Below are 27,890 nucleotides of genomic sequence, written 5' to 3'. Positions count from 1 at the left end.
AATAAAAAAAAGAACTGGGGAATGTGGCTCAGTGGCAGAAGTATCCGAGTTCAATCCCCAGTAGGGCGAGGGAGAGAAGAGAGAGAGGGTTGGAGGCTTGAGAACTGAAGAGATATTACTTTGGAAAATGGTAAAGCAGACCCACTCTGAGTTGGGAGGATGGCTGGGTAGTCTGGAGTGCTACTTAGTGACGTGAGGTGATGCCATTTCAAGGGAGAACAGTTCGGGTGATTTTGTGACCCTCTTGGCTGTTCAGGTTACAAGATTACATAAGTGACTGGTTGGGCTTAACCTGCACTAGTCATGGAAGGAGGGGGCAAGAGAGGCCAGGGGCTGGCAAACACTGATGCCGATAGAGGATTCAAGTGGTCAGAGGGGCGCTGTGAATAGTGATCAAGTGCCAGGGTCCTCGTGTCCAAGGCTCCAGGGAGACCACAGGGTTGTCTGGGGGTGGACAGGTTGTTGGTAGAATTATAGCTGAGATTTTTGGAGAGGCAGTTCCTGGTGATGGCAAGGAGGTGTGGACCAGATGAGGCAGAGGGAGGAAGAGGTGGTTGAGGAGGTCAGTGACCAGTCAGTGTTCAGGGGCTTGTCCTTGTCACCAATGTCCACCAAGAGGTAACAGGAGGGAATCCAGAGGGGAAACTGATCAGGAACTGAGAGTGGCAGTGGGTAGCACCAAGGGTGAGTATTACACATGGTCTTAAATGCAGTGTGGTTCTGAAGAGAGGTGGGGTAGAAACGATCTAGAAGCATTAAGGGGCCAGGCCCTGAGGTGGCTTGGATGTAAAAGGCGCAGCTTCCTTAGGCAGGTTTCTTTCAGGCAAAATGGAAAGGACCCTTCAAATAATAAAATAGACCATGTTCCAGAAGATGAGTGAAAGGGTTGGGGGGCGGGCAGCCTAGGAAGGAGGAGAACGGAGGGAACAACTATTTATTTCTCCCACACCGGGCATAGAGGAAGCCCCTGGGAGCGAGCAGACAGGTCCCTGCCTTTGCAGAGCTATGTTGTAATGCCACATCAGCCAGTGCTTGTCTTGAGTTCTCCTTAAGATCTAGACACCTTCTGAAGGCAGAGAGTCAAGGGTACAGAGTAGGTACGTGTGTGCAAATGGCGGTGCACTAACATAATGACCCCCAATTTGTGCTGTGAGAAGCCCTGGCAGCCCTTTCACGCTGAATCATGAGTGTGTGCAAGAGCCTTAGATCCAGATCGCAAGCTGGGAGCTGCACCCGCCCGCCCCCAGGTCATCCCTTTCCCTCTTCTGGGCCCTTGCTCTGCTAGACACCATCCGGAAGATGAAGAACGATTTCCGGAAGATGGAGGACGAGATGGACCGGCTGGCCACCAACATGGCGGTGATCACCGACTTCAGTGCGCGCATCAGCGCCACACTACAGGACCGCCACGAGCGCATCACCAAGCTGGCAGGTGGGCTCCATCCCGAGCAGGTCCTGCAGCAGGCAGTCCTCTGCTGCGGAGCTAACATGCCCTCCCGGCCCCCCAGGGGTACATGCGCTGCTGCGGAAGCTGCAGTTCCTCTTCGAGCTGCCCTCGCGCCTCACCAAATGCGTGGAGCTGGGCGCCTACGGGCAGGCGGTGCGCTACCAGGGGCGCGCGGGCCGTGCTGCAGCAGTACCAGCACCTGCCCTCCTTCCGTGCCATCCAGGACGACTGTCAGGTCATCACGGCCCGCCTGGCTCAGCAGCTGCGACAGCGCTTCAGGTGCGGTCCCTGGCCCTAGCCCCTGCCCACCAGCCAGTGCGGAGTGCATACCTCCAGGGCCCTGGCGGGCTGTGGCCCTGCCTAGTGCCTCCCCTGACTCCTGCCCACCCTGCCAGCCGCTCTAGACCTGCCTCTCACTGCCATTCCCTCCCTGCAGGGAGGGTGGCTCGGGCGCCCCTGAGCAGGCCGAGTGTGTGGAGCTGTTGCTGGCCCTGGGCGAGCCCGCTGAGGAGCTGTGCGAGGAGTTCCTGGCGCATGCGCGCGGGAGACTTGAAGAGGAGCTGAGCAGCCTGGAGGCCGAGCTGGGGCCCTCACCTCCTGCGCCTGATGTGTTAGAGTTCACTGACCGTGGTGGCAGTGGCTTTGTGGGTGGCCTCTGCCAGGTGGCGGCAGCCTTTCAGGAGCTGTTTGCGGCCCAGGGCCCCGCCGGTGCTGAGAAGCTGGCAGCCTTCGCCCGGGAGCTGGGCGGCCGATACTTTGCGCTGGTGGAGCGGCGACTGGCCCAGGAGCAAGGTGGTGGTGACAACTCGCTGCTGGTGCGGGCGCTGGATCGCTTCCACCGGCGCCTGCGGGCTCCTGGGGCCCTGCTGGCTGCTGCAGGGCTCGCCGAGGCTGCCACTGAGATAGTGGAGCGAGTGGCCCGCGAGCGCCTGGGCCATCATCTACAGAGCCTGCGGGCAGCCTTCCTGGGCTGCTTGACCGATGTGCGACAGGCGCTTGCTGCTCCTCGCCTGGCTGGGAAAGAAGGCCCCAGCCTCGCCGACTTGCTGGCCAATGTAGCCAGCCATCTTGAGCCACATCAAGGCCTCTCTGGCGGCTGTGCACCTCTTCACTGCCAAGGAGGTGTCCTTCTCCAACAAGCCCTACTTCCGGGTACGGCCTGCTCAGGGGCCTTTAGTTATTCCTTCTGCTAATTGGCTCTCCAATGCCCTTTTACTAGTACACATTCACAGGTGATTGGGGAGCTGGGGACTAGTTACCACGGCTCACACAGTCCTTGCCCCTAGGGGGCACTCTAGATGCCTGCCCCCTTCTCCAGGGTGGGGACGACTCAGCACCTAGAGCTAAGCTACAGCAGAGGAGAATGCCAGGGTGCCTAGTTCTGCCACTGCCACACACACACACCACACACAACACCACACACACACCAGAGAGAAGCTGCTCCTGGGCACTTGAGATGCAGGATTAAATTGTCCCTGGGAGAGGGGCCAGGGTAGAGGGTGGAACAGCCCTGGCCTAGAAGAATGGAAGTCTATCTGGGCCCTTCTTCCTCACAGGGTGAGTTTTGCAGCCAGGTGTCCGAGAGGGTCTCATCGTGGGCTTCATCCGCTCCATGTGCCAGACCGCTCAGAGTTTCTGCGACAGCCCAGGAGAGAAGGGAGGGGCCACGCCCCTGCCCTGCTCCTGCTGCTTTCCCGCCTCTGTCTGGACTATGAGACAGCCACCATCTCCTACATCCTCACTCTCACGGATGAGCAGTTTCTGGTGCAGGTTAACTTTTGGCCCATGGGAAGAGAGAGGGTGGTGGTTCTGGAAACACAGGAGACTGGGCAGTCCCTTGTGGCCAGGCCCAACCTCCACCCTGTGTTGGCTGTGCCTAACTCTTGACTGGCAGTGGCCCCTGAACTGTCCCTAGTACCCACTGCCTCTGTCCTCTGCCTCTCTGGCTCAGGACCAGTCTCCAGTGACACCTGTCAGTACACTGTGTGCAGAGGCCAGGGAGCAGCACGACGACTGCTGACCCACTATGTGAAGGTGCAGGGCCTGGTCATATCACAGATGCTACGCAAAAGCGTGGAGACGCGGGACTGGCTGAGTACCCTGGAGCCCCGGAACGTGCGTGCTGTCATGAAGCGGGTTGTGGAGGACACCACAGCTATCGACGTGCAGGTGCTGCCCCAGGCTGGCTGCCGTATCCCTGGCAGGCTGGGGGCACTGGGGAACAACACTGCCAGGATCGAGACAAAGTGGGCCAGCAATGCCTGTAGCCATGTCTTATTCCTCAGCCCCATTTCACCTACAAGGAAGCAGAGGGCTAGGGTCACCCAGGAAGTTGGGGCAGGGCTAATGCTGAAGATTGGGTTTCACATGACTCTTAAGTCCTGCTTTGCCCCATTCCACTGATTCTGTAAATGGTGACCATTTACCCTGTGATTCTTGAAACAAGTGAGTAGACAATGGGGCATCCTCTGCTGAGCTCCAGGGCACCTGGACTCCTTGTGGTACCTCTTTCACCCCCAGGTGGGGCTCCTGTATGAAGAGGGTGTTCGCAAGGCCCAGAGCAGCGACTCCAGCAAGAGGACCTTCTCAGTGTACAGCAGCTCTCGGCAGCAGGGCCGCTATGCACCCAGCTACACACCCAGGTCTGGCTGGTAGGGATGCTTCAGGGAAGTAAAAAAGAGGACCGAGAACAATGTGTGGGGTGGACTCTTGACTGCTTGTCTGATTCCCATGCAGTGCTCCAATGGACACCAACCTCTTGAGCAACATCCAGAAGCTCTTCTCTGAACGGATCGATGTGTTCAGCCCTGTGGAGTTCAACAAGGTCTGAAGTCCCAGGGAAGCCTGGCTGGAGCAGCTCTGCACCAGCCCAGGAAGCCCTAGGACCCTGTCTGTGCCCATTTGGGAGTGACCTTGATCCTCCAGTCTCTATTTCTAGGACTGTTTCTAGGTAGTTCAGAGTACTACCATATCACTTCATGGCCCCAGCCTGGATGCTGGCCTCGAGGCCTCTGCCTTTGTCTCCACAGTAGTTCTGGGTCCTTAGGGATTCCTGGTCACACCTTGGTCTTTGCCCAACCCCAGACCAAGCTCAGGGATCTGTTTTTTCCCTCATTTCATAAATGGATTTCCTACTGGCCCCATCTCTGCCTCTGATTGCGGGATCCTACTTGTCCCCTCCCCTTCAGATGATGGTGCTAACAATGTCCCTGGGACTTTCTGCCTGGGACCTTCTGTCACCCTGGCCCCTGCTCAGCAGTTGGATGCTCCTCCTCTTAACACCTACAGTTACTCAGGTGCCTTCCTTTGTCCCTGCCTCCAGGTGTCAGTGTTGACGGGCATCATTAAGATCAGTCTGAAGACGCTACTGGAATGTGTAAGGCTGCGCACCTTTGGACGCTTCGGGCTGCAGCAGGTGCAGGTGGACTGCCACTTCCTGCAGCTCTATTTGTGGCGCTTTGTGGCGGATGAGGAGCTTGTGCACCTGCTGCTCGATGAAGTGGTGGCCTCGGCTGCCCTACGCTGTCCGGACCCTGTGCCCATGGAGCCCAGTGTTGTGGAGGTCATTTGCGAGCGCGGCTAGGCCCATCCGATGGGCCGCCGCAGTGACCGTCGGTTCGACACCATGCTCTGGCCTTGCGTTGCGACAGACCTTCACCGAACGCAGGGGTCAGGACCAGCTTAATAAACCTGTTTACGCCTCTGTCTAGCGTGCGCGTCAGAACCTGCGAGGGGTGGGGTTTTGGGGTTGAGCCTTCTGAGAAGCCCGTGAGAGGCCCGCCCCTGAATGCCGATTGGCTGGTGTGCTGGGCCCAGGATGGGTAGGGGGCGTGTCCACTTAAAGACCTCGGGACACAGCACCGCAGCCTCAGCTTTGTGTGCTGACAGGTGCCGGCGCAGCGGGCTGGGTCCTCCGTAGCCGAGCCCTTCTCCGGGATGGGGCGGGCCACGTTTCCTTGACCGACTTTTGTGAGCCCCCACCCCGGGTAGATCGGAAACCATGGCTCCTCGTCAGGGTCCCCAAGCCCCGCTGGAATTCGGGGGGCCCCTGGGTAATGAGGCAGAGACAGGGACCTTGGGGGCGGAAGCTGAGCGGGGGAGGGTTGGAGGGGCGAACTAGGAACTGGCGAGGCAGGATCTGAGGGGGGCACTCGGAGGAAAGAGGGATGGAATTGGCAGGGGGAACGTCTCGAGAAGGAGACGGCACTTTGGGGGGTTGCAGCGCTGCGATTTGTGGACTGGGAGTGTGGGAAGGAGGGTCTTCTAGGGAAAGGGATCGAGAGGCGGCGGGGAGCTCCGGGGCTGACCACCGGGTTCGGAGGCGGACAATGACAGCCTGTGGGGTCAGGAGAGATGGGGGGCGGACGTCCGATGCTGTGGCGCCCTTCGCAGGCGCTGCGGCGCTGATGCTGCTGCTACCGGCCACCATGTTCCACCTGCTGCTGGTGGTCCGCTCAGGCCCGGCGCGCCTACTGGGCCCACCCCCGTACCTGCCAGGGCTGGAGGTGCTGTGGAGCCCGCAAGCGCTGCTGCTGTTACTCACCTGGCTCGGCCTGCAGGCGGCGCTGTACCTGCTGCCGGCGCGCAAGGTGTGAGCTCTGTTCCAATGCTCGGGGGAGGCGGGAGGAAGGAGGGCGAAAAGGCCCACAACCCTTATCAGATCGCCCTGTACCCGCAGGTGGCCGAGGGGCAAGAATTGAAGGACAAGAGTCGTCTGCGTTACCCCATTAATGGTGCCTGGAAGACCGGCCTTTGCGCTGGACTTGCACGGGTGGGGGTGGGGTTCGAGGTCTAGCCAGACGGTCCATGGAGATTAGCTCCCGACCCCAAGCTCCCTTACGTACCTCTTTTATGCCTAGGAGACTCCAGGGAGTTTCCCCACGCCCCTTTATCCCCACTCCCTTACTTCATTTGCTGCTACTCTATGCACCGGGGCAGCTGCTGGGTGGCTCTCCCAAGGCTAAGGTGGTAGCCTAATGGTTTAGAGCAAGGTCTGGGACCTCCGTAAGTTTGCTTCGGGGTGTGCCTGTGTTGGGAGGGCAGTGGAGGTGCCCAACACCAAGGCTTACTCTGCTGTGGTTCAGGCTTCCAGGCCCTGGTGCTGACAGCCCTGCTGGTGGGGCTGGGGTTGTCAGCTGGGCTGCCCCTGGGGGCACTCCCGGAAATGCTCCTGCCCTTGGCATTTGCAGCCACCATCACCACTTTCATCTTCAGCCTCTTTCTCTATATGAAGGCTCAGGTGGCCCCTGCCTCAGCCCTGGCACCTGGGGGAAACTCAGGTGAGAGGGGTCCCAGTAGGGTGGAAATTCGGTAGATGGGTCACTTGCCTGCACCTTCACTCTCCGTTATTCTCTAGGCAATCTCATCTATGACTTTTCCTGGGACGGGAGCTCAACCCTCGAATTTGTTCGTTTGACTTCAAGTATTTCTGTGAACTGCGACCTGGCCTCATCGGCTGGGTATGCTGGGCTTGATGGGGCTGGCCTCAGGCCAGGGGAGGGCAGGGCCACACAATGCAGAACAAAATCACTGTCACACCTTCGTCCATGTTGAGCCACTGTGTCCTCTACATTGCTCTGGTACAGGAGACAAAAGAAAGTCACAGGAGAGGAAAGAAAAGAAAAAAAAAAAAAAAAAATCTGAGCCACAAAGCCTTCATTCTAGTGGAAAAGACAACCAAATCAGTAAAATATATATAGTGAGCTGGGGGTTGTAGTGCAGTAGTGGAGCACTTGCCAGGCATGTGCCACTCCCTGGATTCCATCCCCAGCATCGCAAAACACACACACTATGGAGGAAACCAAGCAGGGAGGGAGTTAGGAAGGGACATGCAGTTCTAAATGCAGTAATCAAGTGTAAAATCTATTTTGAGGACCAGTGATGACCACATGCTGTTTGATGGTCAAGGTAGTACAGAACTAGAACTGATCACTGGGCCTTAGCAACCTGTCAGTCACTGTTGGCCTTGACAAGGTTCCATTTCTTTCCTTTTCTTTCTTTTTAAAGATGTTGATAGATCTTTATTTATTCATTTATTTATATGTGGTGCTGAGAATCGAACCCAGTGCCTCACACATGCTAGGCAAGCGCTGTACCCACTGAACCACGACCCCAGCCCCACAGTGTTCCATTTCTGTCTAGGGTTTTGATCACCCAAGATGGCCAATGGGCCAAGATTACCAAAGGGACTCTTGAACCAGGTCCCTCATGTCACTTTAGAAATGACCTCACCCTGAGGACAGGAGTGTGATGTGTTCACCATGAGTGTGTTCCCCCGCCGCCAGTCTTTTATTTTTTGATATGGGTTCTGACTATGTTGCCCTAGCTGGCCTCAAACTCAAGATCCTCCTGCATCACCTTCTAAGTAGCAGGACAACAGGCATGCACCACCCTACCGGGCCCCTCTATGGTTCTGGATCCTGTCCTGCTCACAGACATTTCAGGCTCTAAGGCTATTTGCTCACTTGTGAAATTGGATCAAATAAAGCTTTCTCCCAAGATTAGTGTGAGAATTAGAAAGGTAACCTTCATGCTAGCACTGAGCTCAGCACTGCTCAAATGAGGGTGCTCAGCACGGACTGGATCCCAGCTAACTACTAGTGCTGCACATTTTATGTCAAGTCCTCAAACAGCACCCCAAGGCAGGTCCTCATCTCTGTATCCTACATGGTGGTGGAAAAGTGGGCTTTGAAAAGGGCAGCAACCTGCCCAAGTGGCAAAGCTCAGATTCAAAAGGAGGAGTTTTAACTCTGGAGTCAGAGTCGCAGTCTGTCTACAAGGGGCTGAAGAGTGACTGACCACAGCTGAAAAAAGTGGAGAGGCTGGCACTGCCCCACCCAGGTGCTGCCACTTGGGTGGAGGCAATGGCCTTGTTCCCCACTATCCCAGGTCTTCATTAACCTGGCCCTGCTGGTGCAGGAGGCAGAGCTGCGAGGGAGTCCTTCTCTTGCCATGTGGCTGGTCAATGGCTTCCAGCTACTATACGTGGTGATGCCCTCTGGCATGAGGTGAGGCTGGACTCAGCAGGGGAGGCTGGGGAGGGTCCCTGAGGATATACTACTAAGCCAGTATACCTGGGTCCTGTCCCTGCAGGAAGCTGTCCTCACCACTATGGACATCATGCACGATGGCTTTGGCTTCATGCTGGCCTTTGGGGACCTGGCCTGGGTACCCTTCACCTACAGCCTGCAGGCGCAGTTCCTGTTGTACCACCCACAGCCCCTGGGATTGCCTATGGCTGCAGTCATCTGCCTCATCAGTGGTCAGTCAGGAAGGGCAGTAAGCTGGGCCCGTTATTTCCCCTTCACTCTTTCATTCATTCACTTTGTTCGGTATCCAGTAGGTAGGTGCTAAGCCCAGGGGATTATCTAAAGCTGGGGCTGAGTTCTGGGTATCCCGGGCAATCAGCTGTGGACAGGCTGGTAGATAGTCAGGCAGAAGACTATGGCCCTCAACCCTGACTACCTGCTCATGCTCTCCCCCCAGCTATTGGTTACTACATATTCCGTGGAGCCAATTCCCAGAAAAACACTTTCCGAAAGAATCCTTCAGATCCCAGTGTGGCTGGTAAGTTGGGTCCCTTGGGCACCAGAGGTAAGATGGGGCAGGAGGGCTTTCTGGGGTTTTCCACCTCACTCTCTCTTTCCCAGGCCTTGAGACTATCCCCACTGCCACTGGGCGGCAGCTGCTGGTATCTGGCTGGTGGGGTATGGTCCGCCATCCCAACTACCTTGGAGACCTCATCATGGCTCTGGCCTGGTCCTTGCCTGTGGTGAGTGGCCTGGGTGGGTATGAGGAGCAGTAGCATGGTGACCGTAGGATGCCCAGACAAGTCAGCTACTAGGGAGGAATCCAGTGTGTGTGCTGGGGCACAACCCCATTGCTGGGTTGGGTTCGTTCCCTGCTGAGCCCTGATGCTCTGAGCCACTAGGATTGGAAACCTTTGTGAACTGCTGTCTGGATGGTCACAGAGCATTTCTGTACAGGGGTGTCCCACCTGCTACCCTACTTCTATGTCCTCTACTTCACTGCACTGTTGGTGCACCGAGAGGCCCGGGACGAACGGCAGTGCCTGCAGAAGTACGGTCGGGCCTGGCACGAGTACTGCCGGCGGGTACCTTACCGCATCCTGCCCTACATCTACTGAAGCAGCTCCCCTGGCCACCAGCCCACCATGATCAGGAACCTGGACACAACTGGGCCCGGAGCTCACGCAGAAAGGGATAAACAGCCTCTGAGAAGGGGTTATTTGGAGCAAGAAGCCACTGCTCCCAAATGGAGACATTTTTCCCCTTTTACATAAATGTCTGGAACCTTGGTGCATTTTTCTCCCATTCTGGGACCAGTGTGTTTATGACCCAGAGCTGGGTCAGTTCTGACCAAAAAGAAGCTGAAAGGCGGTTTGTGGAACCCGAGTCTGGGCTAGGTAGGAGAAGAGCTATCACTCAGAAATGGGCCCTGCCAACAGTTGGGCAGACCAGTCATAGTTTTATTAAAACAAGGGTCCCCAGATCAGCCAGGAAGCTCCTCAATGAGAGTCCTCGGGGCAGGTGGCACAGATCCTCCCCAAAGGCGCTCCAGCTCCCAGTGAGTGCTGCCACCTCCTCCGCTGCCACCGTATGGGCTCGGTGGGCCCTGGTGCAGTTCTAAAGCCAAAGGTGTCAGGGCAGCCTCGTTTTCATTGGTCCAGGCCAGCAGAAACTGGCACTTCTTCCGAGCCCGGAAGAGGCGATCTCGCTCTTCCCTAGCGTTGACCTGTTTCCTGGCCCTGCCCAGGGTCTGCGCCAGATGCCCCAATGCTGCCAGCGTGTAGCCTTTCTGGTTGGCAGGACCCTCGCCCAGCAGGATGCGGGCGGCCTCTTGCATAGCACCCCGTGTACCCAGGGGCCCTGGTGGGTGCTCGCCGGTTTCCAGCACGTTGGCTGCGGCCAGCAGGGCTTCCTCCGCAGAAGCGAAGACTGCTGGGCGCCCAGGGCTCCAGAAACACCCAGCAGCGTGGCACAGAAGTCGGAGAGCAGCTCATCGTCCCCGCCATGATAAAGGGCCAGAGTGTGCGCATAAGCGAAGAGCACGTTGGGGAGCTGGAAGCGCACGAGCGGTGAGGCCGGGCAGCGGTCTCAGGCTGGCCAGGGCGGGGATGCGGGGCGGCACTGCGGGCTTGTAGGCCCTGGGGGCGTCTCCAGGAACCGGCTCCGCGGGGGCGGCAGGTTCACTGCTGGGGGCACCATCCAACTCCTCCAGAAGCCGCGGCCCGGCCCCGCGGTCCCACCACCACGGCCGCCACGGGGGCAGCAGCTTCCCGGGCCTCGCCGCGGCTCAGCAACCGCTCGAAGGCCGCCTTCTCCGCCGGTGCCAACCCCTCCCCAGAGTCTTGAAAGGCCGCCGGGTGCGGGGCCAGTGTTCAGGCCTGCCTCCTCGGGCTCGTCCTCGGTCTCGCGTTGCTCACGCAGCCGGCGTAGGGCGCCTGCCAGGCGGCTGGGCGAGGCGCTGCGGCCACGGAGCTTCTCTGAGCACCTGGTCACGGTAGAAGTCCTTCGGCGCAGGCACCATGGGCGCGGTAGCAGCGCAGTGAACAGTAGGGCACATTACAGCGGGAAGGTGTAGCGCGCTGGCTGGGCCTCACCGGCCGGGCAGAAACCACAGAGCCCGGCCGGCTCCATGGCAACTTACTAGCATAGAACACACACCGGCCGAAGCGCAGCCACTTCCGGCGCCTCTTCAGTTACTTCCGTCGCTTTGCCAGGCCGAGGGAGCTTTAGGTTCGGCAAAGCTCCGAGCTTCTCGTCAATTTCCGCCCACACTCAGAAGTCAAGCTCCACCCCTCTCTCAAGTGGCGCTTTAGGCAGGCGCAGAAACTGCCGCAACGTATGAGCCCCGCCCACCACGGTGACGCAGGAAATCGGAAAAATGCGTAGGCGAGCGCTTCGGTGGTCCCAGCTCGCCCCCTAGTGGTTGTACCAGACCCTGCTCCCCACCGCCCAGGTGTCTAAAAGTGAAAAAACTACCTTAAAGAAGAGCTGGGGGCAGAAATCAAATCTTTGCTAAGCGCCTACTTTGGACCATTAATTGTGCCAGTCCTATGGGGGGATGAGATACGTCTCTATGCTGAAGGAACAGACATTCTGCTAGGGGAGACAGACAAATTAAGGGGCAGTTAAAGTGGAAGAAAGGCCAAGATGAGGACACCTAGCCTAGATCTGGGTGTTGAGGGCATTGCTTTAGCAGAAAGCAATGTTTAACAAATATCTGAGCTCCTGTTCGATTTCCTAATCTAAATCTGCCTCTTTTTTAAATACCTTCTTCGTAAATACCCCATAGTAGCCAGGCACTGTGAGGCCTATAATTCCAACTACTTGGGAGGTCAAAGCAGGAAGATAGCAAGTTAGAGACCACCCTCGACAATTTAGCCCACCCAAAATAAACAATAAGTGATGGGGATGTAGTTCAATGTGTATATGTACACACAAACAATATTTTATATACACATAAAAATCATCATTCATCTGTTAAATGCAGACTCCATATTGAGGAACAGCAACACAATGAGGATCCTGTCCTAAATGATGAGATGAGATTCCTGTCCTAAAGCTATCTTGTGGTATAACAGATGATGAACCACAAACAAGCCTGTCAAGAACAATAAGGTGTTTGTGTGTGTGCTGGGGAGTGAAACTAGGGGCACTGAATCACTGAATTACATCCCCAGCACCCACCTCCCCACACCACACACATCTTTTCTTTAATTTTGAAAACAGTCTCAAGTTGCTGAGGCCGGCCTGGAGCTTGCCATCCATCCTCCTGCCTTAACCTCCCCAGTTGCTGGGATTACAGGTGTGTACCACCATGTCTAGCTGAAAAATGAGGCCTTGATCTATGGTACCTGTGACATATACCCTGGTTCTTTGGTCTCATCTCACATTCATTCTTTTTTTTTTGGGTGCTGGGGATCGAACCCAGGGCCTTGTGCTTGCTTACAAGGTAAGCACTCGGGCTGGAGATATAGCTCAGTTGGTAGAGTGCCTGCCTTGCAAGCACAAGGCCCTGGGTTCAACCCCAGCCCTGCCAAAAAAGAAAAAACAAGGTAAGCACTCTATTGACTGAGCTATCTCCCCAGCCCCTCATCTCACAATCACATATCCTATCACTTCTGTCCTCTAAAATACCTTACATCTATTAATATGTTTCATTTATTTCCTACAAAGACTTGGATGGACCACCACTGATGGGCTAAGCTACCTGCCTCCTGATCTGGATGACAGTGTCAATAACTGTTTTCCTAACTTACTTGCCACCCTCTAGAAAAAAGCCTGAGAGATAGATTATAAGGTTGGGGACATAACGTCATGGTAGAGCACTTGTTTTGACTAGTACAAGGCATGGGTTTGATCTCCATCAATGAAAAGCAAAAAATCCACAAGAATTTATATCACAAATCAGGGTTCATCAGTCCCTTGGCTTAAATCCCTTCACCACCCTCTGTTACATTAGACTCAACCCCAGCTATGGTTTGAATGTCCCAATCAAAACTTATGTTGAGTCCAGTGGCCCACACCTTTAATTCCAGCAGCTCAGAAAGCTGGCGGCAGGAGTGTGAGTTCAAAGTCAGCCTCAGCAACTTAAGAGATGCCCTAAGCAACTTGTTTTCTAATAAATATAAAACTGAGGCTGTTGCTCAGTGGCTAACTACCCCGGGGTTCACTCCCTGGTACAAAAACAAAACAAACAAACAAAAAAACAAAACCTCCACAAAGCAAAAACAAACTCATGTTGAAACTTAATCCCTATTGTGAAGCATTAAGAGGCAAAACCTTTTACAGGTGATTAAATCAGGGCTTCCACCTTAATGGATTGAGCCATTCATGGATTAATGCAGTGCGGATAAAATAAACCTTTCTCTTTCCCATGGCTACAGGGTCCTGCAGATCTGCACTCATTGTAGACATCAGTTCTGCTTCTGCCTTTGGAATTCTCCTTGGTTGGGAACTCTCCCAGTTCACACTGGTACTCTGGTCTCATCCTCAGTGGTCTTCTTAGGGATGCTCCTAAGCATGCCCACAATTCCCCCACACCACACCCTCATTGCAGCACCCTTTGTATGAGGTCATTAACATTTGTAATGAGTTTCCTCATATTTCCCCACAAAAAATTTAAATGTGGGCTAGGGAATGTCATCAATGAGCAAGGACTTGAGGACTTGGGATCAATTGTCTAGCAACCACACAAAAAAAAGATAACTGCTAAATAACTCAGGGACTGTCTTTTTTTTTTGGCCAGTGCTGGGGACAAACCCAGGACCTGGAGCATATTAGCAAGCTCCCTACCACAAAACTACATTTCCAGTCCTAGCTGTGTTCTTTCTTAAAAACACTACAATATTGGCTGTGACAATAAGCCAGGTGCTACCTAAGCACTTTATATCCTTTAATCTTCACAGCAACTCTCAGATGATGCAGAGACTAAATTAGTTCAAGATCTGCCAGCCAGTAAGAACAGGTTAAAAAAACCAAAAAAAAAAAAAAAAAAAAAAAAAAAAGGCAGCAGTCTAAGCCCAAGGGCTTTCCCCTGTGGCATGTTATATTAAGAACCAGCAAGTTCAAAAACAGATGAATGGATAAATGGGTTTCAGATGTGCTGGAAGCCTTAGTTGCTGGGAGGGAGCCCTTAAATCAGCTCTAGAACTGTTTTGGGGACATTTAATCCAATCATAGCCTGATTAGGTTTGCAGGGCCAGTCGAGCAATCAGAAGCAAACAAGGTCACCTATCACCATGGTGCCAATGTAATCATGCAATACTGATTTCTGGAGCTGAGGCACAGCAGCTTTCTTGTGCCCTGGACTTTAGTAAGGCCACAGCTAGTTCTAAGTTCAATGAAGGACTAGATTGGCATTTCCTGACTTATCTTCTACCCAAACCCCTTCCTTCCTAGCCCATTGCTGCCTCCATTTTTTTATGCTTTCTCTTACTAGAAGATGAAAAAGACTGTGGGAGGAATTGTCAAAATTATTCGGGATGGGTAATTTTCCAACTCTGTATCTTAAGGGCTGGCAAGTCTCTTCTGTAGTTTATCATTTCTTTCTGCCAGATTAAAGGCCTATGCCCTTACTGCCTCTCAGTTCTGGAGGACAGATGACCAGCCCTGAAAACCATACCTCTTCCTAATGCCCTGCAAATGAAGATGAAACAGTGAGCTGTCTGGATGAAGTGGCTTTATTAGAGAAAGCAAAGATTACATAGGACTTAAGAGTTGGCATTGGGGCCTTTCTTCTTGCCAAAGGTGGGCACAACATTGACAAAGCGCCGGTTGTACTGCATCCGCCTCTTGGCCCGGCCTGTCTTCTTCTTCTTCTTCTCCTGTTTGGCCACCTAGGAAATGGAAGGGCTGATCAGACCCTGACTGACCCTCTTACATGCCTGGCATCCTTCCCTCAGGCTCCTCTCCAGGAAGGAACAAGGCAAACAGACATCAAGGGTCTTTACTTAGCCGTGACAGTAAAGAACAAAGTCCAAACACCACCAAGTCTCACTCACCTTGGGAGTTTGACCTCTCACTTTTCCAGCACGAGCCAGAGAACCATGGACTTTACCTTTGGTGAGAAAAGAGGACAGCAGCAGGTTGAGATGTTTGGCCCCAAAAGGAAATAAAACAAAGCCAGAGTTTTGACCTGTTTTAATTCAGGATTTTCCAGCTCCCGACTTTCAACAAGAACTTAAGAACACCTTGGGGATCTGACCTGACCTTGATTTTAGTGGGGAAACTGAAAACCAGTCAAAAGTCTGCTGAAAGACTAAGAACTATACATTCTGGCTCATTCTCTCACACCTCTTTAGTCCATTTACAGGTAAACAGAAAAAAATAACCCGGAATGAAGATTCTAGAAAACACCAAGTGTCTTGTCAGAGAAACAATACTGAGCTGCCAGGACTATGTACCCCATACCCACTGGCTTATCACAGTTCAAAGCGCCCTCCTCCCCGACTTACCTCCAAGCATGCGGCCGGCTACTTCCAAAGTGGTCAGGGCCTCCACCCCACACTGGCCTAGAGTAGCCTCATCCTCCAGCGGCGTGCCTGCCAAGAGCACGACTTGATCTTCCGGGGCGATGCCCTCCAGTGAGGCTACATGGGCCTACAAGGGGAACACAAGGTTCGTACGCACTCCCGCGGGGCACGAGGGAGAAGAGCACCGGAGGATGGGAGGAGTGCAAGAAGCACCGCGCAGATTTACCTTAACCTGGGCGACCGTCTCCTGGCCGGTTACTTCGAGGGTGTGTAGCTCTTGGGCGCGGACAAAGAGCTGCATGTCGGCGACTGAGGAAAGAAAGGCTTGTGTGAGAAGAGGAAAAGCGTCCCGGGATTAAGGGAGTCAGAGGATGGGAAACGGAGCAGGGCGATCGCGTCGGGATGAAGGCAGGCGCGGTGTCTCAACGTGAGGAAGGCCGGGCCTGCTAGGAAGCTCAGGTGGGACTGGAGCCCGGGTCGCCGTAGAGCAGCCCCTGCCTTCAGACCCCGCGGCCAGCCTGCTACCAAGCCGTCTTCCAAGTCTTACCTGAGCCGCGGCCCGAGCTGCCGCTACCGTGAAGATGGAGTCGAGAAAGAGGAAGAAGCGAGGACGCACACGTCCTCACCGCCTGCTTCGTGCCACGTCACTACTAAGCGACCGCACGGGCCTCTGATAGTTGTACCGCCCACCACCGTCCTGGCTCCGCCCCCTTACGCTACGCGCAGGCGTCCTTTCGTCCTGGACTGTGCGCGCGGGCGGGGCGGCGGGACCAGGCCGGTTGCGCGCGCAGAGACTACCAAAGGGGCAGGCCAAGATGGCGGCGGCCGCGCTGCGGGCGTCGCTGCGGGGCTGGAGCATTGGAGTCCAGCGGGGCTTGGCGCTGCGGCACCAGGTGAGAGCGCCGAGCTTGGAACTGAGGAAGAGGGCTGGGTGCGCGGCTCACTGTTGTTTATTGTAACTCTGCAATTCACTTCCCAGCTTGTGGCCTTAGTTTTCCAGCCTAATCGGCGGCACTTGTTCGAAGGTAAATACAAGATTTAGTGGGAAACTGGCAGATCCTGGGGTGCGCTTGGGGAATATGGGGGTTGGGATGTGGATGGAAGAGAGCGCTGGTTAGTCACGACTGAGGGTTCCTGCCCACGACAGTCGCTGCCTGGGTCCTGTTCTGAATGAGAGAGAGCGGGGGATTGCCATTACTTAAAATGCCGAATCTGGGACTACACTGTCTCAACAGAATGTTCAGAGACAACTTTTAAATACTGAAAAATGCCATAGTGGTCAATCTTACTGTTAATTTCCTGTTCAGAAAGGAAAAGTGCCATGCTGTTCAGAGTGCCTGAACTTCTTTTCCTGTCCCACTTACACCCTGCACACTGGAAAACTGAAGCTTGGTACTTTCCCACCTCACACCTTTTATTTATGCCATTCTCTCTGCTTGAAATGTTTCCCTTTCTTAATAAGTTATCTTTTGTTGGGTGAGCCAATGTACAGATTTTTTTTTTTTTTTTTTTTTTTGCCTCAGAGTCAGACCCAGGGGCCTCCTGATTACCCCAGCTTCGTGGAATCTGTGGATGAGTATCGCTTTGTGGAGCGCCTGTTACCTCCCACCAGCATCCCAAAGCCCCCAAAGCATGAACATTATCCCACCCCTAGTGGCTGGCAGCCTCCCAGAGGTGAGGTGGGTGGCAGGGGTGGGTTGAAGGTTGCAGGGGAGCATCCCCCTCCCCAGTGGGTTCAGGACTCATGTTGAAATCCTGCAGGATTAGCATTGTTTAGTGCCCAAGTAAAGGCTCAGGAGTGGAGCCCTCTGTTCACTAGTACCCATCCATCCACATTGTTGGGATGGAGTCTTTCCACATGGGGCAAAAAAGGAAGCATAGAGAGAAGACTCAAGTGCTTGGACCTCTGTTCTCCCTCAGCAGACCGTGTACCATAATTGAGAACACATTCTGGGAATCAGGCAGTTTGGATTTGAATTTGATTCTGCTATTCATTGCTGTTATGGACTTGGGTTAATCACTTGAATTCTCCCAACCTCAGTTTCAGCAAAATAGAGATAATTTTCTCAGCACCTAAAAACACTTAGTGGAAAGCCCAGCCAATGGTAGGTGTTCAGTGCTTGTAAGTCCTTTGTTCCAGGGATTGTTTTTGGCCTCCTTGACCCAGTGGAAAAGGGCACAGATTGACCTGAGAGGGGACCCAAAGATCCAGGAAGGCATGACCCTGACTTCATTTTTTTCTTGAGCACTTATATGATACCAGGTCCAGTGCAAGGCCTTGTGATACCAGGGTGAACAGTTTGGTCCTGACTGTAAACTGAAGGAAAGAGAAGCCCTGATATCAAGTGGAGGTAGCTTGGTCCACTTGGTTACCATAACCATCTGCTGATTTTGTGAGGGGAAGGACCTTGACTGAGGTTGGGTGAGGCCTGTGATGACTTGGCTTATCATTATCCATCACTGATACAGATCCCCGCCCCAACCTGCCTTACTTTGTGCGGCGCTCTCGAATGCACAACATCCCTGTCTACAAGGACATCACACATGGCAATCGCCAGATGACTGTGATCCGGAAAGTGGAGGGGGATATCTGGGTAAGTGTGTGGGGAAGGGGTGGTAGCAGGGTCTGGTTCGGGACAGGAGTCCTCTGGAGAGGAAGGACTATTGATCAGACCCAATTTGTCATCTTTCCTCAGGCCCTACAGAAGGATGTGGAAGATTTTCTGAGCCCACTGCTGGGGAAGACACCTATCACCCAGGTTAATGAGGTGACAGGTACCCTACGAGTCAAGGGCTACTTTGATGAGCAGCTAAAAGCCTGGCTCCTTGAGAAGGGCTTCTGAGGCCTGCCGAGCAGCCTGCATGGCATAGTCCCCCATAGAGTTCAGGGGATCTTGGGAATTGAGAAGTATGTTGGAATCCCTGGGACAGGAAACATATCAGGGCTAAGGACTTGGGCACGGCAGAGTACAAGGGCTAAGACTATGAGCCTAGGCCTTTCTTACATAAGAGGAAAACAGGTATCCACTAGGGGAGAGCTGTCAAGCATGAGAGACTCACCTTGAATAGCCAAGGGAGGAGAGGACATTATCTGCTGTCCCTCCCCCTCATTGTGGCCTGTTACTTGGGGCTGGAAGTGACAGCCCAACCCCCTTTGGGGAAGGGTTCACAGGGCAGAGCCATTGAGCACATCCTTCCTTGGCCCTCGGAACTCACTGCCGGGATCATTCCTGAGCCTTTGCTGTAGGTCAGACCTGGCTGTCCTAGAGGCTGTGTGAAACAGTTGACTCCGGCATAGGGTCCCGGGAGCCTTAAGCTCCAAGTGCAGTGTTGGGCATCAGGGCAGAGTGCCATGAAGTCCAGGGGGAGGTGGGAAGTCTAGTCCTGGTCCCTGCTCTATTCCAAACCCCTTAGGTTTGACTGGGTTTCCATCTCTAAGAAGTCAAGTGATCAGCTTTTGCTGGCCAGGCCAGGCCATATCATGGTGCTTGGGAGCTCCTCACAGGCCAGTCCAAGACCATCCTCCCAGCATGTTGACCTGCATGCAGGAAGTTCCTCACCCTAGAGTCACAAGGGCCAAAGGCCTGAGGGTCCTCCCTCACCCTCAGACTGGCTAAGACAGTGTTTGGATCTGGCTTCTGTAATTGGTCTCTGACCTAAGACAGGGTACTGATTCTCTCTGGAACTCAGTTTATATGTAAAATGGGTATGTCTTTGTAGTTAAAATACAGACCATTACCAAGTCTACAGCCTCAGCAAGGAAAGGGAGCCCAACCCTGACCCTGACACAAGCCCCAGCAGTCGTTAATGCAAGTTTTTATTTGGCCGTATATACAATTTAAGCTATTAAAATTTGTACAATATTTACAAATTAAATAATCATCTGAAACTGTCTCCAGCAACTCTTGTAACACAAAACCAAGGGGAAGAAAGACAGGGACAGGCAGGCCTTGGCTCTTGTGGTCCCTGCCTGGTCCAGAGCCTGTTCTAAACTGGAAAGGAAGAGCTGCACTCCTGGCTCCTCTTTCCTGGGGTCAAGCATTCAAATTCAAAAGATAAAATTTAAGCAGAAAGCCACTGGGTAAGGAAGTAGTTCTGATCCTTCTGAACTCAAGAATCTCGAGTCCCACAATGAGAAGTGGCCTTCCTTTGGATTCTGGTTGCAGTGGTTAAGGAGCAGCACGCTGGCCTCAGCCTGGCTGTGGCTGGGCAGTGGCTGCAGGGTGAGATCGACAGCCTCACCTGAGAGAAGCTGCAGGGGAAGGGACCTGGGGGAGGGGCGGGGCAGGGTCCCTCAGTGCTGCCCGCCTGCCCCCCACCCCCAGGCACTCCTTTCCCTGAGTTGTGTGGTTGCCAGTAAGACGTGGAAATGCCACAGGGCATAGGGGGCACAGCCACCACCACAAAGGGGCTTCCGGGGTAGAGCAGGATAAGAAAAGGAAATTGGTACCAGTCTTGGCAGGAGGGCCAGGGCAAGTGCCTGGCCTGCCTCCAGCCCCTTTGGGGTCCACACTTGGGAATGGGAACTAATACTGTTCGGCACTGCAGTGTGACCCCGCACACAAGTAGGGCTTAGAGGGGCTGCCCCTTTTCCCAGAAATGGGTGGGAAAGAAGGGTTTCTCAGAAGCTGAGCCTTTTGCCTTCACAGCTCCAGCTATGCCCCAGCAGAACACAGGGCTGAAGAGGTGGCAAGGAATGCTGCAGCTGACCCAGCATCCCCATGCCTGCCTGGGCCTCAGGGCTGGAGTCCTGGACTGGGAACTCAGCCTCTTTTCACTTGGCCTCAGGGATGCCTCCTCCTCTTTCTCAGAGCTGGGGTTACTACTCCCTGGTGCAGAGAGGGAGCTGGCACTTGGTGGCAGGACATGTTCCAGCGAGGGCTGCTCAAGAGAGCAGGGGCAGGGTGAGGATAGGGGCAGTGTCAGTGGGCAACAGGGGACTCCAACTTTTGTAGGCGGCGGCGGCGGAGCTCTGCAGCATCAGGCTCTCCATCCTCTGGCAGCTCCTCAGCACCCACTGACTCAGGAGCTAAGGACAGAGGGGTCAGAAGTGGAAGAGGGGTCAGAAGCCCTAGCCCACCCTAAAAGGCTGATCAAACCTACCTGGCGGCTTTTCAGTTTCTGGGGCTGGTGGGGAGGCTCCTGGAGATGGGGTGGTGGCTTCAGAACTGGGGATGCTGGTAGAGGAGGCAGCAGCGACCACTGGAGAGGCAGTCTCTTCAGCAGGGTTCACAGAAGTGGCAGGCCGGGGGGGCCTGGGGAGAGGGGAAAGAAAGCAGGTCCAGCCTTGGTAACCTAGCTTAGGCTATTGTCCTGCTCTTGTCAGCCTTGCACGACACAGTTTAGGACAGACTGCCCCTACAGTCCCAGTGACTAGTAGGCACAAGGTAACACATGTGGAATAGACTCTCCAACGGAATGACTCAACAGCCAAGTGATTATTTCCTATGGATTGTGAAACAGCCATTCCCTGTTATCCTGCAGTCTCTGTGCAGGGGTATCAGAACTTGCCCACTGAATAAATCACAAAGTGCTCAATCTTAACTGGCTACCCTCCAAGCCTGTACTGTCACTGCTAGGTGTAAGGCCTTTAGTACATGTCACCTCTAAACAAGAATTAGAACTCCTCTATTCTTATAAAATAAAGGAGGTCACAAAGCAAGTGAATGGGATAACATTTGAACTCAGGTCAGGCTGGCTCCAAGTGACTTTTTTTTTTTCTTTTTTTTCTTTTTCTATTTTTGATGGAACCAGGACTTGGTACATACTAGGCAGGTTAGGCAGGTGCTCTACCACTCAACCATGGCCCCAATATCTCCCATCCCCAAGTACATCTCTCTTAACTGCTCCCTCAATTCAGGGGCAATTCCCAGTGTCAGGAGGGTGTTGGGTGATGAGCTAAAGCTAGGAATAATGAGTTTAGAAAAACAAAGTAAGATTCAAGGTCAGCTCACTAGTAAATATCATTCTTCCTTAGCTCCAGATGTGGCTCTGGAGTGGGAAGATAAAGGCACTGGAAATAACTTCCAGAGACCCTGAGTAGGTCTGAAGATAAGTGACCTGAGTAAGCAGGTGATATCAGGAGAGACAAATGCCAAGAACAACTGTGAGGGACCTTTTGGCAAACTGTATAGCTCCCCACTCCTTGTGAACATTCCATGGCCCCCATCCCCCCATGCAGACGTACCCCAAGGAGGCCAGCACAGTGAGGTACTGGTTGATTTGCAGCATGGCGGCGTCCAGCAGAGTGTGGATGTTGCGCAGGCTCTGTAGCCGGGCCTCCAGGTGCTGCCTCTCATGGCCCTCCAGAGCCCGCAGCTCCTCTGGGGTCAGCCCAGCAAAGCCCGCAGGGGGCACGGGCATCGGGGGGAAGGCTAGAGGGATGTGGAGGCTCAGTTTGACCGCCTGGACCTGACACCCCGCTACATACACCTTCCAGAACATCCCAGAGAGTGGTCCAACTTACCAAAGGGTGGTGGCAGGGGCATACCCATCCAGGGGGGAGGGAAGGGAAAGCCTGGGGCAGGGCCAGCCTCTGGGGCAGGGGTAGAGCCAGGTGTTGGGGCAGAGGCACCCGTGCCAGCAGCTGTGGTTGTGGCTGCTCCACTGGGCCGAGAAAGGGCTGCTGAAGTGCAGAATGGAAATCAGTGCTGTGGGGTCTTTGGATCCATCCCTGCCACCCTCCAGCTGCTGCAGTACCCAAAAGGCTCACCTGCACTGGTGGATGGAGGGGCTGCAGCCTCTCCTGAGCTTGGGGGAGGTGGAACAGGTGGAAAGGGACCCATGGGGGGCCACAGTGGGAACATGCCTGGAGGAAAAGGAGGCAGGAGGCCCTGGGGGACTGCAGAGAGAGGACAGCGTGGTAAGAAGAGTGCTGAACTGAGACTGACCCCTCCCACTCCCAGACAGGGAGCTTGACTACTGAGAGCTGTGTCCTCTGCTCTCAGGGACCCGAGCTCAGCACTGGTCACAGTGATTGTAATTGCCTGTTTCTTTTCATCCTCTGACCTGGAGGGCAGAGACTTGGAATCTGCAGCATCTCCCATTCCCAACTCTGGGAAAGTACCCAACACATGGTGGATGGCCAAATGAAGGAATACTCACAGTTAGGGGGCTGAGGCAGGAGTGGTGGGGGATGAGGGGCAGGGGGTGGCCCCTGATCCGCAGGCTCAGGAGGTGGTGGTGACTGGGCTGGCAGAGATGCCCGCAGGACATCCATTCGGCAGGTAGGGCAGGTCTGCTGTCGCTGGAACCAGGAGCGCAGACAGCTGAGGAGCAAGACCAGGTAATGGTCAGCGGTATCCAGGGGCCTGTGATCTGCTGTGCAGCCTCCCCAGGGCCCCTCCCACCTGGTGTGGAAGATGTGGTTGCAGGGCAGCCTCTTGGCTCCAGTCACCATCTCTTCTCGGCAGATGATACAGACGTTGTCCATTGCCTGAAGTTCCTCGGGAGTGGCATCTGGATACCTGGTTAGGATGGCAGAACACATGTCAGACCAGAACTGGAAGCAAAGTGACCTGGGACAGAGTTGGGAGAGAAGCTGGGACCAGCCCACTTACAGTGTGTTCATGTTGCGAATTGCTCGGCGAGACATGATGGCGTCTGTCACGGCTTTCTTGAACTGCCTGAAAGAACAGTCAGTAAATGCAGGGAGAGGGATGGGAGGGATCAGGTTAGGAGAGTGAAGGGACAGGGCTGGGCTCACCTCATGGCCAGGTACATGGGTCGAATGGCAAAGAGTGGGAAGGTGTGCACCTTGATCATGATGGTCATGAAGGCCATGTATAGCAGAACCTTGATGAAGCCTGCGGGGAGGGATGCAGAAAGCTGGTCACCGGGTCTGGCAGGTAGAACAGGGGATGCTGGTCTGGGTCAGGAGAGGTCCAGGCTGTCCTCACCTGTAAACAGCTCTGTGTAGAGCATGTACACAGCTTTGTTGTCCCAAGGGTTCTCGCTCTGGAGGTCCACAGAGTGTAGCACATACTTGATGAAGATGGTGAGCACCATAGTCATCAGGATGGCATACTGAAGGGAGAGGGGGAGGTAAGCACCAGCTCCCCTTGCTCCAGCCACGCTCTGCAGTGCCCGGGCCTCAGCACGGCACAGGGCAGTGGTACCAGCACAGGATCTGAACACAGCTGGTCCTCCCAGCTCCCCAACTCACTATGACTTCAGGCAGCTCACTCAACCTCAATTACTCATCTGTAAAATGTAGAATTAACTATTTATTCATAGCAGCATTGTCTTGCCGATTAAAAACTGCAGGTCAGGAGCTCAGCACAAGACTGGCACACAGTGGACACTCGGCAAATGCGAGCTGACACACCTCCCCAGTGGCCCGTCCAGCTAATTCTTCCCTGTCCATCCACTATGCAGAGCCAACTCTAGCATCAGCCTCCAGGTAACCTTCCCTGAGACCCAGGTCAGGCCTCCTCTGCAACAACCTCTTTTGTGCCCTTCTGCTATCAACTAGGAGTGTGGATTGGGGTGCCATGTCTGACTGATCACTGTTCCCTGGTGGCCACACAGCAGGTGCTCAGTAAGGGTCTGTTCAGTTACTCAAGGCACATACAGTGTCACCTTGGACTTGTCTCCCCAAACTCCCAAGCCAGTTTTACCTCAAAGCCAAACACCAGCTGCACAGAGGCCCCACGGGTCAGGATGCTGTGATAAGCGTGGCTGACGAAGAGGAAGTCCAGGATACCCAGGAGGAACATAAGGGCTGTGGGGACCCCCAAATGGGGTAGGGTAGGATCAGCCCAGGGCCTGATGGCCACTTTTGCTCTAGGACAGCCCCACCTTCAAGCCCACCATGGCCCCAGCCATCTAGTCAGGTGGGCACACTCCACTGGTCTCAGCCCTCTGGGAACTCAAAGCTTTGCCAGGGGAGTGGGTTGTTGGGGTACCCGCCAAGTGAGGAGGCAGAAAGCTAGGGCCCAGGCAGTTGAGAAGCTCTGGAGTGGAACAGGGCAGAGACAATGCAAATTAACTTCCTAAATTATCTTTCCTGTACAGCTGTGGGAGGAGGGGTGGCTTGTGCTCTGGGGTACAGGTCCACAGTAAGTGACTTTTCACCTTCCATTCCTCCATGGTGCCTCTCCTCCCTCCAGCTCCCTCCCTTCCCTTCCATAGATCTCACTTACAGACAATTCGGCAGTGAAAGAGCCAGGAGATATTGGGACTGCGTTCCATCTAAAGCAGAGCAGAGTGGGCCCATCAGGAAGGCTGGAGTCCTCCCAACCCCCAACCCAGTCCTCACTGCTCTACAAGCCTGCCCACTGGCCACTCTCAACTCACAAAATCCACACGGTCCTCAGCCAGCCAGTGGAAACACTTGAGGAAGAGGAGGAGAGTGAAGAGTGCAACAAATCGAGGGCTGAAGTCATCCCGAAAAACGGTGAAGGCCAGACAAGTCTCAGTAACAGCATACCAGGAACGCTCCAGAAGGTGCTAGGGGTTGGGCAGGGGATGATGTGGAACCCAGACATTCTGCTTGCCCCGCACCCTGCCCTTCGCTTTCGGGCCAACAACATCTTACCTCCATCTCCGCTGCCCTCAGCTGCCCAAAGAACACCTTGCCCATTACCTTGCCCAAGAGGAAGACAAGGACGAAGGCCTGGATGTACAGGACCTAGGAGTGGGGAAAGTCTATGGTTTGGGGTCACTTTCTGCTGTCCTCTGCCTGGAGCTCATCATTCAGGAACCTCCCCAAGTCTTTATCAGTTTATTTAAACTTAAGCGGCTAGTGGCTACTTCTCCCCTACTGACCTGTAGCCCCGCCTCTGCCCCAAGCAGGCTCCTCCTTCCCTCCCAGAGAGTTCCGCCCTCCCTGAGCCCCGAACTCACTGCCATGCTGGGGCTGGACTTGGTCAAGTACACCACAGTGGGGTAGAACTGGTGTTTGAGGTAGTAGGCATGAGCCACCACGGCCCCGGTCAGCGCCAGGCTGGCCGCCATCATCACTGCGGTGCGGAACATTGCCCTGGCCCGCAGACCTGCGTGGGGAAAGACAATAACGTGTGTGTTCCCCATACTATGCAAATCTAGCAAAGTTCCTGGCACAGCGTCAACAGGAGAAGGGGTAAATCTCACTTCACTCTCGCAACCATCAGATAAAGGGGAGCATATGTTTCCCTGTTTCACAAATGAGAAGCTGAGCCTCAAAGGGGTTAAACGATCACACCGATGCAAGGCCTGAAACCTAGGTCAGTCTAGTTTCAGATCTAGGGCTCTTTCCACGCCGCCTGCCAAGCCGCCGCCTCCTCTGGGGGGCAATGAGGAAAAGCAGCATTGTTGGAGGACCGGTGGGGCGTGGGGGCGACTGCCACCGCTGACCCTGGCGTGAAGGTGCTGGGGTTTAAGGCAAAAGCAAAAATCTGCTCCAGAGGCGGGAACGCTCAGCATGGAATGGGCGAAGCAAAGGCACAGAGGGGCACAGCCTGGGGAGGCGGCAGTACGGGTGACAGCTGTGCCAGGGTGGTCAGTGCGGACGCGCGCCCCGCGGGAGCGGGCGGGGTACGTCAGCCTGGAACCCTGGCGCCCCCCAACCCCCGGGGCTGTGTCAACTCGGGGCACCAAGAAACGGCCGACCAGCAGAGTGCAGCGCGGGGCAGAGGGAGCCGGGTCGCCTTCGCAGCCGCGCACCTGTGAGCGCCAGGAGTTGTGAGCGTCGCAGGCGGGGCCCAGCCTCGGTGACCGCGCCGGCGCCTAAGGTCTACCACCAGCTGACAGGCCGAAAACAGGCGGCGGGACTGAGGGGGCGAGCCAATCCCGGTGACCTTAACAGGAAGGTCGTGGTCCCGACCCCAACCACAACCTGGGGCCCACTTCGCTTCACTCACCAGGAGCCCAGCGCCGCGAGGCCGCTCAATCCCCGCGACTGCGGCAGCCGCTCGGGTTAACAACACTCCCCACCCCCTGCGAACCGGAACTTCGGGGGTAAGACACCTCACTTCCGGCGGCGCGGGGCGCGGCGTGGACCGTACCAAATGTGCCCTTCGTTTGCTCGCCTCGCGCGCCTTGCGTGGTGCGGGGAACAGTAGCCTTGCCGCGGTTTCGGGAGTTCGTGCCCACCGAGAAGGGCTAGGCAAAGGGCGAGAAAGGCGGTCGGAAGGGAAGAGGGCAAGGGGAAGGGCTAGTCCCCCTACCCACTAGTCACACATGGTACTGCCTCTGCCGCTGGGGGCACTCAACCCAGTCAGGACTCGGGCTCTCAGAGCTACGGGAAGGTGGGGCATTTTGCAGGCCGTGCCACTTGGAGTGGGCAGTGTGCAAGGGACAGGCTTTACAGTAGCCCTAAGAGAAATGAAATGTTTTAGCGCCTCGTTCCAGGAGTGTTCACAACAGTCTGACAAATAAGGCGCTTTTTGGAAGAACTGGATGCGGAAAACAATTCCTCTCCTCCCTGCTCACCCCTCGAGTTGTGTGGGAGTGAGTTGGGTCCCGTGGCTGCCACTGATTGGTTTCGAGAAAGTTACGCGGACCAATAAGAAAAAGAAAGGAAATTTATTGGCCTATAGAAAGGGAAAAGCGGGTGAGTGGTTGCTAAGGGCGGTAGGCAGCGTTGCCTAGGACCGGGCCCTACCCCAACTGCAGCGAGTGGGCCAAGCGCTGTTCTAGGGCAGGTGATCCCCATCCCACCTCGGGAAACGTTTGCGGCCCCACGAAGAGGAGGGGCGGTCAGCTGTGCGGAGACGGGGAGAAGGCTGAGCCTTAATTCCCGCTAATCTTGGGACCGAGTATTCTGCGCAGAAATTGACTTTTAAGCGCCGAATGCCGGTGCCCCTTTCTGTCCCTACGGTTTTGCTGTCCTTACCTGAGGACACTGGTCCAAGGCTGCCCGCTATTTCATTCGGTGTCAGGGTCGCTGACAACTTAGTGCTCTCGTTAACAAAGCGGAGCTAAAGCACTCACTTTGTGTCTTAGGTTTTCCTTCGTCATCTCTTCTAACCATCAGTCACCGAAGTTTTCCAGCTAGGTGGTGCTATCGCCATAGTAAAATGGGACAGTTGGGGTTCAGAGGCTGAGTAAGACCTGTCCTAGGATTCCTAAGGTCCGTCAGCCTATAAATGCCCACGTTGTTCTTCTGTTATCCTCCCCGCCTCCCACCTGTTGACTTTACAGGTTAAGCTTCTAACCAGTAACTGAGTTGCCTCCCCCATAAGCCATTTATGACTTTCTACTGACTACATCCAACCGTCAACTTTCAGTCCTCATTGACTCAGTCCCTCTCACCTTGAAAGTCTCCTAAACTTCTGCCACCCATACGCCCCTACTTTTTTCTTTCTGGCTATGCATCTGCCCCTTCCCTTTGCCCACCGTTTATAAAATATTGTGTCCACGTTAGCCCCATTGCTACTTTTCTTGCATGATTTCTTCTGTGGATTCAACTCCACCACCACCAACCAGATGTTGATGATTTCCAACTGAGGTCTCCTTTGCTTT

At 54.7% G+C, this 27,890-nt stretch overlaps 5 protein-coding genes and 1 pseudogene across 8 annotated transcripts; 3 read left to right on the top strand and 3 right to left on the bottom strand.

Annotated features, from left to right (window-relative positions):
- Window positions 1-529: 529 nt before the first annotated feature.
- LOC306639651 (vacuolar protein sorting-associated protein 51 homolog) lies at window positions 530-5,152 on the top strand (the record flags this gene model as incomplete). The annotated part of the gene is given in 14 exon segments (XM_079103437.1): window positions 530-562; window positions 1,207-1,432; window positions 1,509-1,620; window positions 1,622-1,726; window positions 1,884-2,510; window positions 2,512-2,599; window positions 3,004-3,016; window positions 3,019-3,114; window positions 3,117-3,217; window positions 3,399-3,447; window positions 3,450-3,616; window positions 3,968-4,089; window positions 4,184-4,271; window positions 4,770-5,152. Coding segments are annotated over 14 exon segments (2,088 nt in total). The 3' UTR covers window positions 5,031-5,152.
- A 280-nt stretch (window positions 5,153-5,432) lies between these two features.
- On the top strand, window positions 5,433-9,761 carry LOC306639557 (delta(14)-sterol reductase TM7SF2-like). The gene is given in 12 exon segments (XM_079103225.1): window positions 5,433-5,499; window positions 5,840-6,036; window positions 6,126-6,180; window positions 6,532-6,726; window positions 6,804-6,818; window positions 6,821-6,906; window positions 8,336-8,429; window positions 8,432-8,454; window positions 8,540-8,708; window positions 8,933-9,013; window positions 9,097-9,222; window positions 9,433-9,761. Coding segments are annotated over 12 exon segments (1,254 nt in total). The 5' UTR covers window positions 5,433-5,447; the 3' UTR covers window positions 9,594-9,761.
- Window positions 9,762-9,914: 153 nt separating this feature from the next.
- Window positions 9,915-11,189, bottom strand: LOC306639556 (zinc finger HIT domain-containing protein 2-like; annotated as a pseudogene). The gene has a single exon. The product of its transcript is annotated as a zinc finger HIT domain-containing protein 2-like (transcript).
- Window positions 11,190-14,636: 3,447 nt separating this feature from the next.
- LOC306639636 (ubiquitin-like FUBI-ribosomal protein eS30 fusion protein) lies at window positions 14,637-16,134 on the bottom strand. Its single transcript, XM_079103373.1, has 5 exons — window positions 15,994-16,134; window positions 15,673-15,755; window positions 15,429-15,573; window positions 14,976-15,031; window positions 14,637-14,810 (listed from the first exon to the last, which is right to left on the bottom strand). The coding sequence occupies exons 2-5, from the start codon at window positions 15,745-15,747 to the stop codon at window positions 14,685-14,687; spliced, it is 402 nt and encodes a 133-aa protein (XP_078959499.1). The 5' UTR covers window positions 15,748-15,755; window positions 15,994-16,134; the 3' UTR covers window positions 14,637-14,684.
- Window positions 16,135-16,183: 49 nt separating this feature from the next.
- Window positions 16,184-18,414, top strand: LOC306639635 (large ribosomal subunit protein mL49-like). Of its 2 annotated transcripts, XM_079103371.1 has the most exons (5): window positions 16,235-16,339; window positions 16,439-16,471; window positions 16,970-17,120; window positions 17,916-18,040; window positions 18,143-18,414. In XM_079103371.1, the coding sequence occupies exons 1-5, from the start codon at window positions 16,262-16,264 to the stop codon at window positions 18,287-18,289; spliced, it is 534 nt and encodes a 177-aa protein (XP_078959497.1). In that variant the 5' UTR covers window positions 16,235-16,261; the 3' UTR covers window positions 18,290-18,414. The 2 variants fall into 2 exon arrangements, with proteins under 2 accessions (XP_078959498.1, XP_078959497.1); XM_079103372.1 differs by lacking the exon at window positions 16,439-16,471 and having other exon boundaries at window positions 16,184-16,339; window positions 18,143-18,405.
- An 833-nt stretch (window positions 18,415-19,247) lies between these two features.
- Window positions 19,248-26,446, bottom strand: LOC306640835 (E3 ubiquitin-protein ligase synoviolin). Of its 2 annotated transcripts, XM_079105454.1 has the most exons (16): window positions 26,288-26,446; window positions 25,293-25,441; window positions 24,985-25,077; window positions 24,744-24,896; window positions 24,590-24,638; window positions 24,065-24,168; window positions 23,345-23,471; window positions 23,152-23,251; window positions 23,006-23,071; window positions 22,796-22,912; window positions 22,551-22,714; window positions 22,159-22,287; window positions 21,913-22,068; window positions 21,634-21,820; window positions 20,550-20,701; window positions 19,248-20,475 (listed from the first exon to the last, which is right to left on the bottom strand). In XM_079105454.1, the coding sequence occupies exons 2-16, from the start codon at window positions 25,422-25,424 to the stop codon at window positions 20,369-20,371; spliced, it is 1,836 nt and encodes a 611-aa protein (XP_078961580.1). In that variant the 5' UTR covers window positions 25,425-25,441; window positions 26,288-26,446; the 3' UTR covers window positions 19,248-20,368. The 2 variants fall into 2 exon arrangements, with proteins under 2 accessions (XP_078961580.1, XP_078961579.1); XM_079105453.1 differs by lacking the exon at window positions 26,288-26,446 and having other exon boundaries at window positions 21,913-22,071.
- Between the last annotated feature and the right edge of the window lie 1,444 nt (window positions 26,447-27,890).

This window comes from Sciurus vulgaris, assembly GCF_902686455.1.
Source record: "Sciurus vulgaris genome assembly, chromosome: 11".
Lineage (NCBI taxonomy): Eukaryota > Metazoa > Chordata > Mammalia > Rodentia > Sciuridae > Sciurus > Sciurus vulgaris.
This window is presented reverse-complemented; position numbering and strand designations above follow the sequence as displayed.

Excerpts from the sequence above, each read along its gene's own strand:
- LOC306640835 (XM_079105453.1), bottom strand. The coding sequence starts at position 25,424 with ATGTTCCGCACCGCAGTGATGATGGCGGCCAGCCTGGCGCTGACCGGG. Across the intron at positions 24,897-24,984 it reads TGAGGGCAGCGGAGATGGAG|CACCTTCTGGAGCGTTCCTG; the intron begins GTAAGATGTTGT and ends CCCAACCCCTAG. Across the intron at positions 22,072-22,158 it reads CCCTCCATCCACCAGTGCAG|CAGCCCTTTCTCGGCCCAGT; the intron begins GTGAGCCTTTTG and ends TCTGCACTTCAG.
- LOC306639636 (XM_079103373.1), bottom strand. The coding sequence starts at position 15,747 with ATGCAGCTCTTTGTCCGCGCCCAAGAGCTACACACCCTCGAAGTAACC. Across the intron at positions 15,574-15,672 it reads AGACGGTCGCCCAGGTTAAG|GCCCATGTAGCCTCACTGGA; the intron begins GTAAATCTGCGC and ends TTCCCCTTGTAG. Across the intron at positions 15,032-15,428 it reads AGCCGGCCGCATGCTTGGAG|GTAAAGTCCATGGTTCTCTG; the intron begins GTAAGTCGGGGA and ends TTCTCACCAAAG.
- LOC306639635 (XM_079103371.1), top strand. The coding sequence starts at position 16,262 with ATGGCGGCGGCCGCGCTGCGGGCGTCGCTGCGGGGCTGGAGCATTGGA. Across the intron at positions 16,340-16,438 it reads GCTTGGCGCTGCGGCACCAG|TTTTCCAGCCTAATCGGCGG; the intron begins GTGAGAGCGCCG and ends TTGTGGCCTTAG. Across the intron at positions 16,472-16,969 it reads TCGGCGGCACTTGTTCGAAG|AGTCAGACCCAGGGGCCTCC; the intron begins GTAAATACAAGA and ends TTTTTGCCTCAG.